At 48.0% G+C, this 17644-nt stretch overlaps 1 protein-coding gene across 4 annotated transcripts in view; it reads right to left on the bottom strand.

The window, feature by feature from the left end:
• The window catches only part of gpd2 (glycerol-3-phosphate dehydrogenase 2 (mitochondrial)), a 225711-nt gene that overhangs the window by 56674 nt on the left and 151393 nt on the right, over positions 1-17644 (bottom strand). For all 4 annotated transcript variants that reach the window (XM_038789571.1, XM_038789572.1, XM_038789573.1 and 1 more), the window contains 2 exons: positions 6807-6931; positions 6484-6581 (listed from right to left, as the gene is read on the bottom strand). In XM_038789571.1, the coding sequence (XP_038645499.1) occupies positions 6484-6581; positions 6807-6931 (223 nt within the window). The remainder of the gene's footprint in view (positions 1-6483; positions 6582-6806; positions 6932-17644) is intronic.

Below are 17644 nucleotides of genomic sequence, written 5' to 3'. Positions count from 1 at the left end.
ACCAGTTTCTATCTGCTCTTGTTGGTTATACAACCAAACAAAATTATTGAAAGGAAAAGAATTGGGTGGCGGATCATACTTTGTCACTGCACATATCAGTTTTGCAGCAGCTTAACATTCCCCATGCTTGTCAAAAAGCAAATATCTCAAAAACACTACGGCTTACACTTTTCTGCCAAGTCATGATGTAATACGGTTACAGTAGTAGAAGGCACTCACCGATCATTCCACACAGAAAGAAAGGTTAAGCTGAGCCAACCTCTGTTGCTGTGCCCTTACAGATGACACTTAGCGTTTTTACAGGACTGAATTTATGAAAATGACTCGGTTAGGATGAGCTTATCATCCCACAACAATCAGAGATCGAGATTTTATGATCAGCATTGTGGTAAAGCTGGTGTTGATCGGTTTAAGATAATTGGATTAATGCGGCTGCTAAGACATCATGAACTAGAAATTTAACCACTAGCTGCATACGTCCACATTCTATATATTTATAGTACAAAATTAGGAATCCAACTTGAGGAAAGGGGCAGGTTTGATCACAGAATCCGGAGATAGTACAGTGCAGTAACTACAACCAATGTTAACGAAGGTAGTAGAGACTTGATCAGAAGTGAGCATGAACCACTGAAATATAAATTTAGGCCAGACTTATTGAAATAAAATGGAAAGGCAACTTTTGGACCCCTTATTTGAGGAAGAATGTAGTTGCATTTGAGGCTGTTCAGAGGAGATTCACTGGGTTGATTCCAGAGATGAAGGATTTGTTTTACGAAGAGAGATGTGCTAGTGGGCCCCTGGATTGCTCCATGGAACAGAGGGACAGCTGGAGTGAGCTCCAGAACATCATCTGGCACTGCCAGTCCTGGAGGGCCGCTATGGTCCGCGCCATGCACTCTAACCCCTCAGCCATGGTCCTCAGGGACTGAGCCATGCCTCGGAGTTCTCCAGTCATGTAACTGACATCTTGCCTGGGGTTTTCCACTGCGGGTGCCACAGTTGCGTGGTGGCAGGGGTGCCACGCATTGCCGGCAACATCTCCTGTGACAGACGGCTTTGGGAATCCTCCATTCGACTTTGCAGTTGCAGCAATGTCCAGGCAACCCTTCCTGGTATTCCCAATTCTGCCTTTGCATGTCCAGCAGTTGCAGGATGAACGTGGTCAAAGGCATAACACCTAGCTGGGGCACAGCTGAGTGCTCGGATCTAACAGACCTCCGACTGTCTGATCCACAAGATGGTCCCTTCTTCTCCGACAGGAACACAAAAGGAGATATGTGAGCGGGACACCTGGCAGGTCAGAGACCGAAAACACGGCTAAGTGTGGGCACTGCGCTTCAGCAGTGAGGGGTTGTGATTAGGTGTGCCGGGGGAACGGGGTTTGAGGATGCTGGTGAGAGCTTGGGACTGGGGCTGTGCAAGGTAATGGCACGTGGGATCAAGGTGATATTAGGGCGGGGTGGGGTTGACGGAAGGTTGGAGAGCAGAGAAGAGAAAGGGAGCATTACCCTGGCTGATCGTAGTAGGTCATTCATTTATTTCCTACAGTTCTGTATTGTTCAGGCTGCTGGCACCAACCAGTGCTGCAACCATCTCCCAGGTGGGATTTGACAACCTGGAGGGCTTCCTGCCTGAACGAGGAGATATTGCCACCCGCCTCTGGTCCACAGCATCCAGCAAACAGCTGAGGGCCACTCAGCAGCAAAGAAGGTAAGAGAAAATGGTGTGCTGCGCAGGTCGGCCGGCGTGGGTCGCGAAGGTCGGCCGGCGTGGGTCGCGAAGGTCGCCCGGCGTGGGTCGCGAAGGTCAGCTCGGTTGGGTCCCAAAGGTTGGCCGGTTGGTAAAAACAGGTCCCCGGAAAAAAAGTTTGAAAAACACTGGTATACAGGATTATCCATCCAAATTCCTTAAAATCTTGGAAGATACTCGTGCCTGAAACATTTTCCCTGAGGCAGCAGTCATCCTTTACTGAGAAAGTTTCTTCAGGCTTTTGTACTTGAGCCAGCTCTGGTGTCATTATTGCTTTTGAAATCCCATCCGGGCTAAAATGAAGGACGAGTAGTTTCTCTATTTTCTTGCAAGAAATGAATGTCATTGCTGTTTGAAGTCATTCACTGGGTCAGGTGCAATACTGACAATGGTGAAGAGAAAAATCATAGCTGTTCATTGATGGGACCGAGCTCTGGCAGCCACACACTCTGGCTGAAATAAGTACCCCTGGGGCTAAACAGTCAAATGAAAATCAGAGCAAAATGAAAAGCAACTACTACAAAGGAGGAAAACCATTTGGTTTTTTCAATTATGAAAAACTACTTTAAAATGTTCACCTCCATAATAAGTAGCTTGAAAAACACATAAAAAATGTGAAAAGAGTTTCGGTGTGGTTGTGCAAAGGTATAAATAAGTCCTGTTACAAACCGGTTTCATATCATTACAACTGATGTGACAAGTGCTTTAAATCAATATGGCAGGGCAACACGGTGGCAGTGGTTAGCACTGCTGCCTCGCGGCGCCAAGGTCCCAGGTTCGATCCCGGCCCAGGATCACTGTCCTTATGGAGTTTGCCCGTATTTACATGGGTTTCACCCCTACAACCCAAAGATGTGCAGTTTAGCTGGGTGGCCATGCTAAATTGCCCCTTAATTGGAAAAAAATTAATTGGGTACTCTAAATTGTAGAATTTTTAAAATTTATTTATAAATTAAACCATTATGGTACTTCATTAAGGAAAATTGTAAAAATTGTGAAAAATTGATGACAGCCAATTGCTCAATTATGCTGAACTGCCCCTGTGTCAGACTAACTGGCACACAAAATTTCATTCAGCACAACCCGAGTTTCTGTGATTTTTTTCTGCTAGTTTTAAATACATTTGAAGCAAGCCCTTCTCTCAAAACTGAACACACCTGTGGGTGAGTTACTCGCCATAGTTAATTTCCACAAACTACAAAGAGGTTTCAAAAATTAAGCTGTAGTTAGCTTTTTTTATTCTTTTCTGGTTCCAGGGAGCTCCATGCAGTGCCTCTTTTGGCCATAGCAACGTTGTTGCTGGAGGGACTGGAGAGCTGCCAGCCAATCTGAAGGCAGATCTTCCTCCTGAGTGAGGGGCGGAAGTCCCTCCTTTTACCAATCAAAGCCTATTAGAGCGCAAAATGGCAGCGGGACTGTAATGAACTCCAATTGGCTTTATTGGTTGGCCAATTGGAGTATGAGCTCCCTCAATGATAGCTCATTGAGGGGGCCCATATAATCACCTGTGTAGGCTTTGTGAGCCAGTGTTAAATTGACTGGACTGCTAGCAGCACTGTTTGTAGCTGCTCCTGTAATACCGTTATTGTAAATAAATATTGGTGCGGTGACGGAACTCCTGCCTCCCGTGGATTACTACAGGGACCATCCTAAACATTCAGGCACTGGTTTCCCCAATAAAGGTGAAGGCACCCATCGTCACAGAAAAAGATTCCGAGGATTTTAAAAGCGAAGTGCCCAGAGAACAAAGAAGTACTTTGAACCATAGAATCCCTACAGTGCAGAAGGAAGCCATTTGACTTATTGAGTCTGTACCGACCCTCTGAAAGAGCACCCTAACTAGACCCACGCCCCTTCCCTATCCCCATAACCTCACCTAACCTGGACTGTGGGAGGAAACCAGACTACCCGAAAGAAACCTACGCAGATACGGGGAGAAAGTGCAAACTCCACACAATCACCTAAGCCCAGAACTGAATCCGGATCCCTGGCGCTGTGAAGTAGCAGTGCTAGCCACCATGCCGCCCCAACCCGAATATTCATTGGGATTGTTCTGTTTTATTCTAGTTTCATCCCTGATTTAGTTAATACATTTTCTTCACTATGTCAGCTGCTGAAAGGTAAAATACATTGGGAGAGGTCTGCAGAGTGCCAGAAGACGACATTCGAAGAAGTGAAGAAAGTACTGATTAGCGATGCTGTTTCAGCCCACCATCATCCCAAGACACAAGCGGTGTAAACACACAAATATAAGAATTAGTAACAGGTCATTCAGCTCTTTGAGCTTAGTTCACCATTCAATAAGCTCAAGGCTGATCTGCTTTTAGTGTGTGATGCTTCACCTTAATGGTTAGATGTGGTCCTATCTCGTACATTGGAAGACGCTTTGGAGAAACCGGAAGAGTTTTCTTCACAAACATTAACAAAGTCAGAGCTAAATCACTCAAGTTGAGGGAATTCATTTTGTTAATTGACCACCAAAACTATTCAACCATATTTGGTTCAAAAAAGGGGTATCATCTCTCGTGGTAGCACAGATTCAGAGGTGGGTCTTGATTTTGATGACCCATCAGTACAATATTAAATACAATGGGCTGGATTCTCCGTCTGTTTCGCCGGCAGAGCACTCAAACCGGCGGATTTCCCGACAGCGTTGGGGTGCCCACAATGGGAAACCCCATTGGCCAGTTGCAAGGATGGAGGATTCTGGTGCTGCCGAGGATGCGCTGCACCAGAAAATGGGTGCGGCGGGACAGAGAATCCTGCCCAATAAGTCTGCAGATCATGCTGTACAGACTGTGAAGAGGTCTTTGCAAAAGTATAGGCAGTAACTTCCATGTTTCCTTTTGACACAGGCTAGATAATGTTCTGTTCTCTTACAGAATAATCCCACATAGAATTTTTTATAGTGCAGAAGGAGGCCTTTCAGCCCATCGGGTCTGCACCGGCCCTTACAAAGAGCACCCTACTGAAGCCCATTTATCTACCCTATCCCCGTAACCCAGTAACTCCCACTTAACTTTTTTTGGACTCGAAGGGCAATTTAGCACGGCCAATCCACCTAGCCCACACATCTTTGGACTGTGGGAGGAAACCTGAGCACCCAGAGGAAACCCACGCAGACACGGGGAGAACATGCAGACTTCGCACAAACAGTGACCCAGCCGAGAATCGACCCTGGGACCCTGGAGCTGTGAAGCAACCGTGCTAACCACTATACTACCGTGTTGCCCTTAAACAAGTCTACAACAAGTTACTCGCTTTAACAGTTAATGTTTAAATACGTTCCTAGAACAAGGTTTAGTTTGTTTAAGACTGATGTTATTTACAAAGTAAGGCAAAAGCAAAACAAAGTGAAGACGAGCTATTGATTATTATTGATTGATGATACAGCAGGCACAAAACTTAAGAGTTCAGTTATGTCACAAGGTGATGGTGATAAGCAGAAGTGATGTGATTGGAGTTCTTGTAAATTGTCTGGGTACATTTACATATCTGGTGAAGATTGGAGAGAGACTCAGACAGTGACATCTCGATCTCATCTTCTTGAAAAAGGAAATGTGACCCTCCTATAATCCTCCTGCAGTTCAAAGTGAAAATCACAAAGAGATTGGAAGTTTAAAGATATTGCAAAATCAACTGGTAGAGCAAAGTGAGTTGAAGTTTTGGTCTAAAACAAATCTGTCAATGTCACAGTCATAACCAAGTGGAGTTGGTGGCGAAAGTCAAATGTTCAGGGTTGACACAGTCAGATGTTGATAAAGTAGAGTAAAGCTCATGGAACTGGAGAAGATAGGGAGACATGTTCATTGTTAAACTCAATGTTCAGTCCAGAAGGCTGTAGAGAGCTGAGTGGAAAGAGGTGCTGTTCCTCGAGTTTGCATTGAGCTTCGCTGAAACACTGTAGCAGGTCATGGACAGAAAGGTCAGAGTGGGAGCAAGGTGGAGAATTAAAATAATAAGCAACTGCAAGCTTGCCGTTATGCTTATGGACTGAATGGAGGAATTCCACAAAGCAGTCACCCAGTCTCCAGTTTGCCTCCCAGAAGCAGAAGGGATCATATCATGAGCAGCGAATACAGTACACTAAGTTGAAAGAAGTACAAGTGAATCGCTGGCATTGTACTACAAGAACGGTTTGAGTCGAGAAGCCTATGCTCTCTGGAGTTTCAAAGAATGAGTGATGATTTCATTGAAACATCTAAAATTCTTAAGGGATTGGCAGATTCTGCAAAAATGGAGTCACAGTCAGATTAAGTTCTCAGCTATTTAGAACTGAGGGAAGAAATGTCTTCATTCAAAAGGGGTGAATATCTGGAATTCCTTTCCCCAGAAAGCTTATGCATGTTCAATTGTTAAGTATATTCAAGACAGTGATCGATAGATTTTTTTGGCACAAGGGAAATAAAGGGTAGGTGGATAGTGCAGGAAGGTTGGGATGAGGTACAAGATTAGTCATGTTGAAAGGCAGAAGAGATTCAAAAGGGCCAAATGGCCTCCTCCAGCTCCCATTTATGTTCTCATGTAATTTGGGGGATGTAGTAACTGCAAAAAAAAATGGTTAGCTAGATAAATGTAACACCTGGAGGGATTTCTACGCATCACCAAGATTAACCTGGATATAAAACAAGTTAACTGTCAAAGAACATTTAGAATATTAGGATATATTTCAATAGTAAAGCATTGACAGAATCACCACATAGCATTTCCACTATATTAAGTCATGCTTACTTGTAAAGAGGAAGCATTATCGGCAATTGTTTTGCAATATGTGGGGCAACATCAAGTAAGTTGGCACGTTCCGTGAGTGCTTCTTTCACTAGTTTATACTACAAAAGGAAAATAATTGGAAATTACAATCATTGTTATATGTAATTTATTGAGTGTTTAATTGGTCTGGAAAGAAGGTAGAATGATTAGCAGCTCATATCTTTATCAGCAAATGTATTCAATTAATATTCATTTCAAGATAACATCAGAAATAATACGTATTCTTGTCAAACTAATAATGTTACGCATATTTATTCTCACTCAAGAATGTTTATTAATAATACCTGGTCAATATCTAAATTCATGAATGCTTTCTGTAGATATCGTACACCTCCATGAATAAGCTTGGTGCTTTTGCTACTGGCCCCAGAAGAGAAGTCCTCTCTCTCTATTAGTGCAGTTTTGAGACCTAGGCAGAAATAAAATGATTCTCTGTAGATTTTTCATACAATATTTCACATAACACTTAGAATTATAACTGTGTTTCCTTCCTGTCTTTCCTTTACATTGTATATATTGTGTTGCCCTATTATGTATTCTCATGTATTTTCTTGAATTCTGTTTAATTCCCTTTTCTTCCCATGTTCTGAATGATCTGTTGAGCTGCTTGCAGAAAAATACTTTTCACTGTACCTCGGTACACGTGACAATAAACAAATCCAATCCAATCCAATCCTTCACTTGAAGACTGTCTTTGTCAAATGAAAAATTAGAGTTGATTTGCCTCTTCCATGCATTCCGTGGATGGTCAAAGTGTGTAGCACAGAACAAGGAACAATCATTTTACCTGGCCTGGTCTGGCCCAGGTGCATTCTGAATACACCCAGCTCTATGCAAAACCTTTGACATCATCTGCATTCAATAGTGTTCATTTGCACTAATTTGACATCAATTACACTCATCCAGTAACCATTTGACAACAACTGTGCTCAAAAGCAATCATTTAACATTGCAAGTAACCTAACTGACATCAATGTCACCAATTTCCTAAATCACAGTTTTAAACATTTGCAATTCGCAACATTATTTACCTAAATCATTCGGATGCCAAAAATGATCATAGAATTCATTTTCCATAAATATGAATTTTGCAAGCTTGAAGCATCCTAAAACGGAGATAACTTTCCCTCCCTGCCTTCCCTCTCTCCCCCCCCCCCGCGCACTGTTCCCATTCTCCCTTCTCTCTCAACTCCCTCCCGTCTTTCTCCTTCCCCATCTCTCCTCTCCTCTCTCTCAATTCCCTCTCCTCTCTCTCTCTAACTCCCTCATCTCTATTCATTTCTTATCTACCTCAAGGCCCCGCCCAGCCCTACACAACTGGAGAGCTCAGTTTCCAGGGCTGACTGGAACTGGAAATGACAGTAAGGCCGACCCTGCTGCAGTTTTCAGCAGAAATGGGAACAGCAATGGCACCGAGAACAAGGGGCGGGATTCTCCCCTACCCGGCTGGGCGGGGGGTCCCGGCGTGATGGAGTGGCATGAACCACTCCGGCGTCGGGCCGCCCCAAAGGTGTGGAGGTCTCCACACCTTTAGGGGCCAAGCCCTCACATTGAGGGGCTAGGCCCGCGCTGGAGTGGTTGGCGCCCTGCTAGCTGGCGGGAACGGCCTTTGGCGCCACGCCAGCTGGGGTCGAAGGGACTTTGCTGGCCGGCGGAAGTCCGTGCTGACGCCATCCCTGCGCAGAGGAGGGGGGTCACTTCCGCCTCAGCCATAGTGAATACTATGGCGAAGGCGGAAGGAAAAGAGTGCCCCAACGGCACAGGCCTGCCGATCGGTGGGCCCCAATCGCAGGCCAGGCTTCCGTGGGGGCACCCCCCCCCACCCCCCCCGAATCCCGCCCAAGTTGAGTATTGAGTTTGGGGGGGGGGGGGGTTCAAATGGGTTAGTGGCAGCCTGAATTTCAGCAGTGGTAGAGTGCCCAAGGTCCCTGCCCAATCATCTGTGTTATCAGTGGGATATCACGCCGGTCTGGAACAAATCCGGTCCAACATGCCAATACTCACCAGGAAACAGGCCTGGGGCAGCATGTGGCGATCGGAAGATGGAAGCCTCCAACAATCATGGACCCTGGTCCTGAGAGAGATGCTGCAGAAAAGGTGAGCTGGTTTTGGAGCAGTAGTGTGAAAAGGCCAAACCAGGGAATGGGCATGGGAGGGTGTGCAGGTTTAATGGGCATGGGGGGCCTGTACAGGTGTGAGCAGGTATGTTGGAGGGGAGGGGGAGGGGGGGAAATGGAAGGGGTTCAGAAGGAGAGGTCCCTGGTGCCCTGTGGGTAAACTGAGGTAATTGAATGAAAATTGCTTATCGTCACGAGTAGGCTTCAATGAAGTTACTGTGAAAAGCCCCTACTCGCCACATTCCGGCACCTGTTCGGGGAGGCCGGTACGAGAATTGAACCGTGCTGCTGGCCTGCCTTGGTCTGCTTTAAAAGCCAGCGATTTAGCCCAGTGTGCTGATTTGAAGGGCCAGTGAGAACAGTGGGAGCCGGCAAGGGGATATGGAAGGTGAGGCAGATTCTGGGGTTTACCCAATAGGGGGGAGGGGGCCGAAAAGATCTACTGTCAACGGGATGTGCTGCTCGGGAAAGTAGGGGATTACTTTGCCTCTCTGCACATTCATTATTCAGGGGAATATAGACCAAGGCTGCGGTGACCTGCTGAAGATGGCTGTTTGTATGGGATGGGGAGGTGGTAGAGAAAGGGTGGCGGGTGCAGGCATAAGGGCTATGAATCACAAATAACCACATCAGACCTTACTAAATCTAAGCATATTCTATTCATAAAAGTGTAATAACGTGAACAGTCATAGTGCACCTGTGCAACCACACATCAAATTAAAAATGGTTAGTCTTTCATTCCTCACCACTTCTTCGAGGCGCTCCCCTGGCATACACAGCAGGGGTAGAACCAGCCTACTGACCACTTTGTCCTGTTGTCTAAGATGACCAAGGTGGCCATCCTCTGGAAACCTGAGACCTGCTAGGTCCAGACTTACTTTGGCTGTCCTTCTCTTTGGCAGCTGTTCCCTCTGCGGTCACATAGTAAGAGGCTGAAGGGGTCACATTTAAGGAGGGTTCCTTCTCAGAGTCCCGGGTGGAGGCCCTAGGTGTGTACCACAGCCGCAGCCCTTCCCTTTGAGTGCCTGAGGGTGCTTGCCTGACATCTTGAATTGAAAGATACCTGGAGGGAGGTTCAGATGCCGCATCTCCTCTGTGTAACGACTGCAAAAGCTTGTCCATGACTACAACAGTTTCGCATCTCAGCAGAAACTGGCTGTTCTGCTGGACCTGGTCCTCCATGGTGTACGCCACTATCTCCATGGAAACCGCCATGTCAGCACATGTTGGCACCACTTCATCAGAGAGCAAGCGGACAGATTCCTTTGCCACACATACCTGTCTGTTGAGGGCCTCCACTACCTCTGTCTGATATTCCCCTCTTCCCTCAGTAGCCCTAGCATTTTGGGCAGGGACGATCCCAGAGGCTCATCATCCAACTTGAATGTCTCAGATGCCTCTTCTTCAGCAGTCTTCCGAGTGCCAGTGAGCTTGACTAACCCCGACTCCTCCTGCTGCGCGACTGTGTGGTGATGACCAGCATGCAAGATCCTGCCCCTGTTAATAAATGCTAATACACTATAAGCCTTCTTCACGGCTCTATCCACTTGAGTGGCAATCTTCAGAGATATGTGGGCATGAACCCCAAGATCTCTATTCCTCCACATTCCTCAGAACCCTGCCGTTGGCCCTGCAATCTGCATTCAAATTTTTTCTACCAAAATGAATCACCTCGCACTTACCAGGGTGAAACTCCATCTACCATTTTTCAGCCCAGCTCTGCATCCTATCAATGTCTCTTTGCAGCCTACAACAGCCCTCCACCTCATCCACTACTCCAGCAATCTTGGTGTCATTAGCAAATTTACTGACCCACCCTTCAGTCCCCTCCTCCAAGTCATTGATAAAAATCACAAATAGCAGAGGACTCAGCACTGATCCCTGTGGTACACCGCTGGTAACTGGTCTCCAGTCTGAAAATTTTCCATCCACCAACACCCTCTTTCTTCTATGTGATAGCCAGTTACTTATTCAATTGGCTTTCACAAATCCGTGTTGGCTATCCCGGATTAAGCAGCATCTTTCCAAATGGTCATAAATCCCATCCTTCAGGACCTTTTCCATTAACTTACCACCGAAGTAAGACTAACTGGCCTATAATTACCAGGGTCATTCCTATTCCCTTTCTTGAACAGAGGAACAACATTCGCCACTCTCCGGTCCTCTGGCACTATCCCCGTGGACAGTGAGGACCCAACGATCAAAGCCAAAGGCTCTGCAATCTCATCCCTTGCCTCCCAAAGAATCCTTGGATATATCCCATCTGGCCCAGGGGACTTGTCGACCCTCAGGTTTTTCAAAATTGCTAATACATCCTTCCTCAGAACATCTACCTTCTCCAGCCTACCCGCCTGTATCACACTCGAATCCTCAAAAACATGGCCCCTCTCCTTGTGAACACTGAAGAGAAGTATTAATTCAACGCCTCTCTTATTTCTTCTGACTCCATACACAAGTTCCCACAATGGTCCTTAACCGGCCCTACCCTCACTCTGGTCATTCTTTTATTTCTCACATAAAAGTAAAAAGCCTTGGGGTTTTTCTTGATCCGACCCGCCAAGGACTTCTCATGCCGCCTCCTAGCTCTCCTAAGCCCTTTTGCTTTAGCTCATTCCTTGCTACCTTGTAACCCTCAAGCGACCCAACTGAACCTTGTTTTCTCATCCTTACATACTCTTCCTTTTTCCTCTTGACATTCAACCTCTTTTGTGAACCATGGTTCCCTCACACGGCCATTTCCTCCCTGCCTGTCCCTATCAAGGACACGCAGTATGTGTTCCTTGAACAAGCTCCACTTTTCATTTGTGCCTTGCCCTGACAGTTTCTGTTCCCATCTTATGCTCCCTAATTCTTGCCTAATCGCATCATAATTACCCCTACCCCAATTATAAACCTTGCCCTGCTGTATGGCCCTATCCCTCTCCATTGAAATAGTGAAAGACACCGAATTGTGGTCACTATTTCCACAGTGCTCTCCCACAAACAAATCTAACACTTGCCCCGGTTCATTACCCAGTACCAAATCCAATGTGGCCTCCCCCACTTGTCGGCCTATCCACATATTGTGTCTGGAAACCCTCCTGCGCACACTGTCCAAAAACTGCCCCATCTGAACTGTTCGAACTATAAAGGTTCCAATCAATATTTGGAAAGTTAAAGTCACCCATGACAACTACCCTGAGACCTCCACACCTATCTATAATCTGTTTTGCAATTTCTTCCTCCACAAATCTATTACTATTTGGGGGCCGATAGAAAACTAACAATGTGACCGCTCCTTTCCTATTCCTAACTTTGGCCCATATTACCTCAGTGGGCAGATCCCCTTCGAACTGCCTTTCTGCAGCCGTTAAACTATCTTTGATTAACAATGCTACTCCTCAACCTCTTTACCACCTTCCCTACTCTTACTGAAACATCTATACCCCGAAACTTCCAACAACCATTCCTGTCCCTGTTCTAACCATGTCTCTGTAATGGCCACAACATCGTAGTCCCAAGTACCAATCCACGTTCCAAGTTCACCTACCTTATTCCGAATGCTCCTTGCATTGAAGTAGACACACTTCAACCCACCTTTCTGTCTGCCGATACACCCCTGCGACCTTGATACCCTCCTCAGTACCTCACTACTCTCAACACTGGCTTCTAGACTACAGCACGTTTTCCCAGCCCCCTGACAAATTAGTTTAAAACCCCCCGGAGAGCCGTAGCAAATTTCCCTCCCAGGATATTGGTGCCCCTCTGGTTCAGGTGCAAACCGTCCTGTCTGTACAGGTCCCACCTTCCCCAGAATGTGCTCCAATTATCCACGTACCTGAAACCCTCCCTCCTACACCATCCCTGCAGCCACGTATTTATCTGCACCCTCTCCCTGTTCCTCACCTCACTAACACGTGGCACCGGCAACAAACCAGAGATGACAACATGGTTTGTCCTGGCTCTCAGCTTCCACCGTAGCTCCCTAAATTCCTGTTTTAAATCCCCGTCCCATCTCTTACCTATGTCGTTGGTACCGGTGTGTACCACGACTGGTGACTGTTCCTCCTCCCCCTTAAGGATTCTGAAAACACGGTCCGAGACGTCACGGACCCTGGCACCCGGGAGGCAACATACCATCCGTGAGTCTCTTTCGCTGCCACAGAACCGTCCATCTGTCCCTCTAACTATCGAGTCCACAATAACTATTGCTCTCCTACTCTCCCTCCTTCCCTTCTGAGCCACAGGGACGGACTCAGTGCTGGAGATCCGTTCACTGTGGCTTACCCCAGGTAGGTCGTCCCCCTCAACAGTATCCAATACGGTATACTTGTTACTGAGGGGAACAACCACAGAGGATCCCTTCACTGACTGCTTCCTCCCAGCCCCTCTGACCGTCACCCATCTATCTTGATTCTTCGGAGTAACTACACCCCTGAAGCTACTATCTATGACCACGGTAGCATTGTGGATAGCACAATCGCTTCACAGCTCCAGGGTCCCAGGTTCGATTCTGGCTTGGGTCACTGTCTGTGCGGAGTCTGCACATCCTCCCTGTGTGTGCGTGGGTTTCCTCCGGGTGCTCCGGTTTCCTCCCACAGTCCAAAGGTGTGCAGATTAGGTGGATTGGCCATGATAAATTGCCCTCAGTGTTCAAAATTGCCCTTAGTGTTGGGTGGGGTTGCTGGGTTATGGGAATGGGGGTGGAGGTGTTGACCTTGAGTAGGGTGCTCTTTCCAAGAGCCAGTACAGACTCAATGGGCCAAATGGCCTCCTTCTTCACTGTTCATTCTATGATAACCTCTGGCTCCCGAATGACCCGAAATTCATCCAGCTCTAGTTCCCTAATGCGGTTTCTGAGGAGCTGTAGATGGGTGCACTTCCCACAGGTGAAATCAGCAGGGACACCAACGGCGTCCCTCACCTCAAACATTCTGCAGGAGGAACATTGCACTGCCTTCCCTGCCATCCCCTCTAGATAAAAAAAAAGAAAAAGAAAGGGCTTACCTGTTTTTCACTCTACCTCTTAGGTTAAAGGAGGTGGAAGGGTGGGGGACACTACAAGTGTAGTGTCTCGGGTTTAGGAACTGCCCAACTTAAATACAGGTAAAAATAAAACACTTAACCAGCAACCACTGCGCCCCACACAAGAACACCAATCAGCTGTTATGGGCCTGCGCAAACAATTTAAATCTTTACTACTTACCCAGCAGTTACTCTGTCCTCACTCCGACCGGATTCAGCTGGAAACTCACAACGGTAAGTTTTTTAAAAATTTACTCCCTGAAATGTTGACTAGTGTAGACTTGAGAGATGAACAGACACTTCCAACACTGATGAAGGTTCAACTCAATTTTATCAACTACTTCTAACTATCTAACACACGATGACTGTGGGTCTAAATGATGCTAACTTAAACTAGAGACCTAAACCTTGTCTGAACCAGTTGATTCTCTCAGCACGTGGTGAGAGTCTATGCTGGGCTGCATGAGTTGTTACACTGAGAAGCAGCACCCAGAATGAGCAGGAGCCGTGGTGCCCTCTGCCTTTATAGTGTGTGTATTCTAACTGGTGATTGGCTGTGGTGTTTGTACATGTTGATTGGTCCCTGTATGTGTCCATCAGTGTGTGTCTGCACCATGATATACTGGTGTATATTATGACATCCCTCCTTTTATAAAAAATGTTGATATAGGCATGTGATAATAAATAGTGTGGGTGTGTGGAGTATGTACCTAGCTACGTGTGAGGTGCGAAGACATATGTACAAAGCTACATACAGGGAACAAGACTATTTACAGAGGAAGGTGCCTGGTGCAGATGACTACCATGAACTGGAACAACCAACAAATCTATTTCCAAATCACTGGAGAACGAATGCAACAATGAAGGATAGAGAAAAAAAACATTTCAGAAAGTCCACATGTGTACAGAGTTCATAAGTTGTCTCCGAGATGGGCAACGAACTCTGGTTGACCGCCTCAAGGGTGGGGCAATGGCTGGCGCGTCAGGAGCCAGGAGGGCTGCAGCACCGTCAGGGGCAGGCAGAGTGACTGGAAGCACCACACAGTCCACGGCGGGATCAGTAGAAGAGCTGGTCGGAGGATCTCGTGACGACCCTGAAACCAGGCGAAGAGCACGCCTGTTGCGGCGCCGAATGGATCCACCCGGTAAACGGACCAGGAAGGAGCGGGGGGGCCACCTGCCTTAGAACGACAGTAGGTGCAGACCAGCCACCATCCGGGAGGTGGATGTGAACCTTGTCGCGTGGATGGAAGTCGGAAAGTTCAGCAGCCCGTGAGTCGGAGGAAGTTTTCTGCTGCAGTTGAGACATAGAATTTACAGTGCAGAAGGAGGCCATTCGGCCCATAGAGTCTGCACCGGCTCTTGGAAAGAACACCCTACCCAAGGTCAACACCTCCACCCCATCCCCAGCAACCCCACCCAACACTAAGGGCAATTTTGGACGCGAAGGCCAATTTATCATGGCCAATCCACCTAACCTGCACATCTTTGGACTGTGGGAGGAAACCGGAGCACCCGGAGGAAACCCACGCACACACGGAGGATGTGCAGACTCCGCACAGACAGACTTCCCGACTTCCCAAGCCGGGAATCGAACCTGGGACAGTGGAGCTGTTAAGCATTTGTGCTCTCCTCAATGCTACCGGCAATGCGGTAGAGCACGGGGACATAATCGAGGTTGGGAGCGAGAATCGATGGCACCGTCGTCCTGAGGGTGCGGTTCATTAGCAGCTGAGCAGGCGACAGGCCGGTGGAGAGTGGGGGGGAGCGATAGGCTAGCAGAGCAAGATGGAAATCTGAGCCGGCGTCAGCGGCGTTGATGAGGAGCCGCTTAATGATGTGGACCCCCTTTTCCGCCTTCCAATTGGATTGGGGTTATAGGGGACTGGACGTAATGTGCTCGAAGTTTAGTGTCGGGCGAAGCCGGCCCATTCCTGGCTCGCGAAACAGGGGCCATTGTCTGACATGACCGTCAGGGGAATGCCATGTCGGGCAAATGTCTCCTTACAAGCCCTGATCACAGCCGAGGATGTGAGATCGTGCAGCCTGATGACCTCCGGGTAACTGGAGAAGTAGTCGATGATGATGACGTAGTTCCTGCCCAATGCATGGAACAAGTCGACGCCCACTTTGTTCCAAGGCGATGTGGCGAGCTCATGGAGCATCAGGGTCTCCCGTGGTTGGGCGGGCTGAAAACGCTGGCAGGTAGAGCAGTTGAGCACCACATTGGCGATGTCATCATTGATGCCTGGCCAGTAGACGGAGTCTCTGGCCCTGCGGCGGCGTTTCTCGATTCCTAAATGGCCTTCATGGAGTTGCTCCAACACTAGCTGGCACATGCTTTGTGGAATGACGATGCGATCCAATTTCAGGAGCACCCCGTCGACAACTGCCAGGTCATCGCGGACGTTGTAAAATTGTGGGCATTGGCCCTTGAGCCAACCGTCTGACATTAGACGCATCACCCGCTGCAGAAGTGGATCAGCCGCTGTCTCGCGGCGAATTTGCAATAGTCGTGCATCCAAAGCTGGCAAATGGCAGGCTGCAAGCTGAACTTGAGCATCTATTGGCAAATTAAGCCGTCGTGATAGCACGGAGTTGTGATCGACCTTGAGAGGGCATCGGCAACGGCAAGGTCCTTGTCAGGGGTATAGATCAGTTGAAAGTCATACCTGCGCAGCTTGAGTAGGATACGCTGGAGGCGAGGCGTCATGTCATTCAAGTCCTTTTTGATAATATTTACAAGGTGGTCGGTTTCAACCGTGAACTGCGGAAGTCCATAGACGTAGTCGTGGAACTTCACGACTCCAGTGAGAAGGCCGATACACTCTTTCTCAATTTGTGCATAGCGCTGCTCTGTGGGGGTCATCGCCCGGGACGCATACACAACGGGGGCCCATGACGAGGCCTCGTCTTGTTGCAGGAGCACGGCACCAATCCCCGACTGACTGGAATCAGCAGCGATTTTGGTCTCTTTGGTCGGGTCGAAAAAGGCCAACACTGGGGCCGTGGAAAGCTTGGTCTTCAGCTCCTGCCATTCACGCTCGTGAGCAGGGAGCCATCGGAAATCTGTGGTTTCGCGAATCAGGTCTCTGAGGGCCGTGGTGTGTGAGGCGAGATTCGGGATGAACTTCCAAAGGAAATTCACATACCCAGGAACCAGATGACCGCTTTCTTTTCCTCGGGCATCTTCATGGACGTGATTGCTGCAATCTTGTCCTCGTCCGGACGCACCCCCTGGTGGGAGATGTGATCCCCCAGAAACTTGATACTCGACTGGCCGAAGGAGCATTTGGCCCTATTGAGGTGGAGGCCGTGTTCATGGATGCGCCTGAAGAAGCGCTTCAGGCAGGCAATGTGTTCCTGCGGGGTGGTTGACCAGATAATAATGTAATCGACAGATACCCGGACGCCGTCGATCCCCTCCATCATCTGCTCCATGATTCGGTGTAAACCTCGGACGCAGAAATGATGCCGAATGGCATCTGGTTATAGCAGAACCTGCCAAAGGGTGTATTGAACAAGCTTCCTGCTTGATTCATCTAGTTGGATCTGCCAGAAACCCTTCAAGGCATCCACCTTTGAGAATAGTTTGGCGTGGGCCATCTCGGACGTGAGCTCCTCACGTTTCGGAATCAGGTAGTGCTCCCGCATGATATTCTGATTCAGATCTTTAGGATCAATACAGATCTGCAGCTCGCCGGGCGGTTTCTTGACACAGACTATGGAGCTTACCCCGTCTGTGGGTTCCATGACCGTAAAGATGACTCCTTGGTCCTGGAGGTCGTGGAGCTGTTGCTTGAGACGGTCCTTGAGGGGAGCTGGGACTCTGAGGTACGTGAACGACAGGCGTGGCGTTGGGCTTGAGTAAGATTTTGTACGTGTACGGGAGCGTGCCCATGCCTTCGAAGACATCATGGTATTGCTGGATGATGGAGTTGAGTTGCGCCCTGAAGTCTGTGTCAGAGGATGCAGACACGTCGCTTGAAGAGAGAGAGTGT

The sequence above is a fragment of the Scyliorhinus canicula genome, chromosome 2 (genome assembly GCF_902713615.1).
Source record: "Scyliorhinus canicula chromosome 2, sScyCan1.1, whole genome shotgun sequence".
Classification (NCBI taxonomy): domain Eukaryota; kingdom Metazoa; phylum Chordata; class Chondrichthyes; order Carcharhiniformes; family Scyliorhinidae; genus Scyliorhinus; species Scyliorhinus canicula.
Note: the sequence above shows the minus strand (reverse complement) of the source record. Positions and strands in the feature narration are given on the sequence as shown.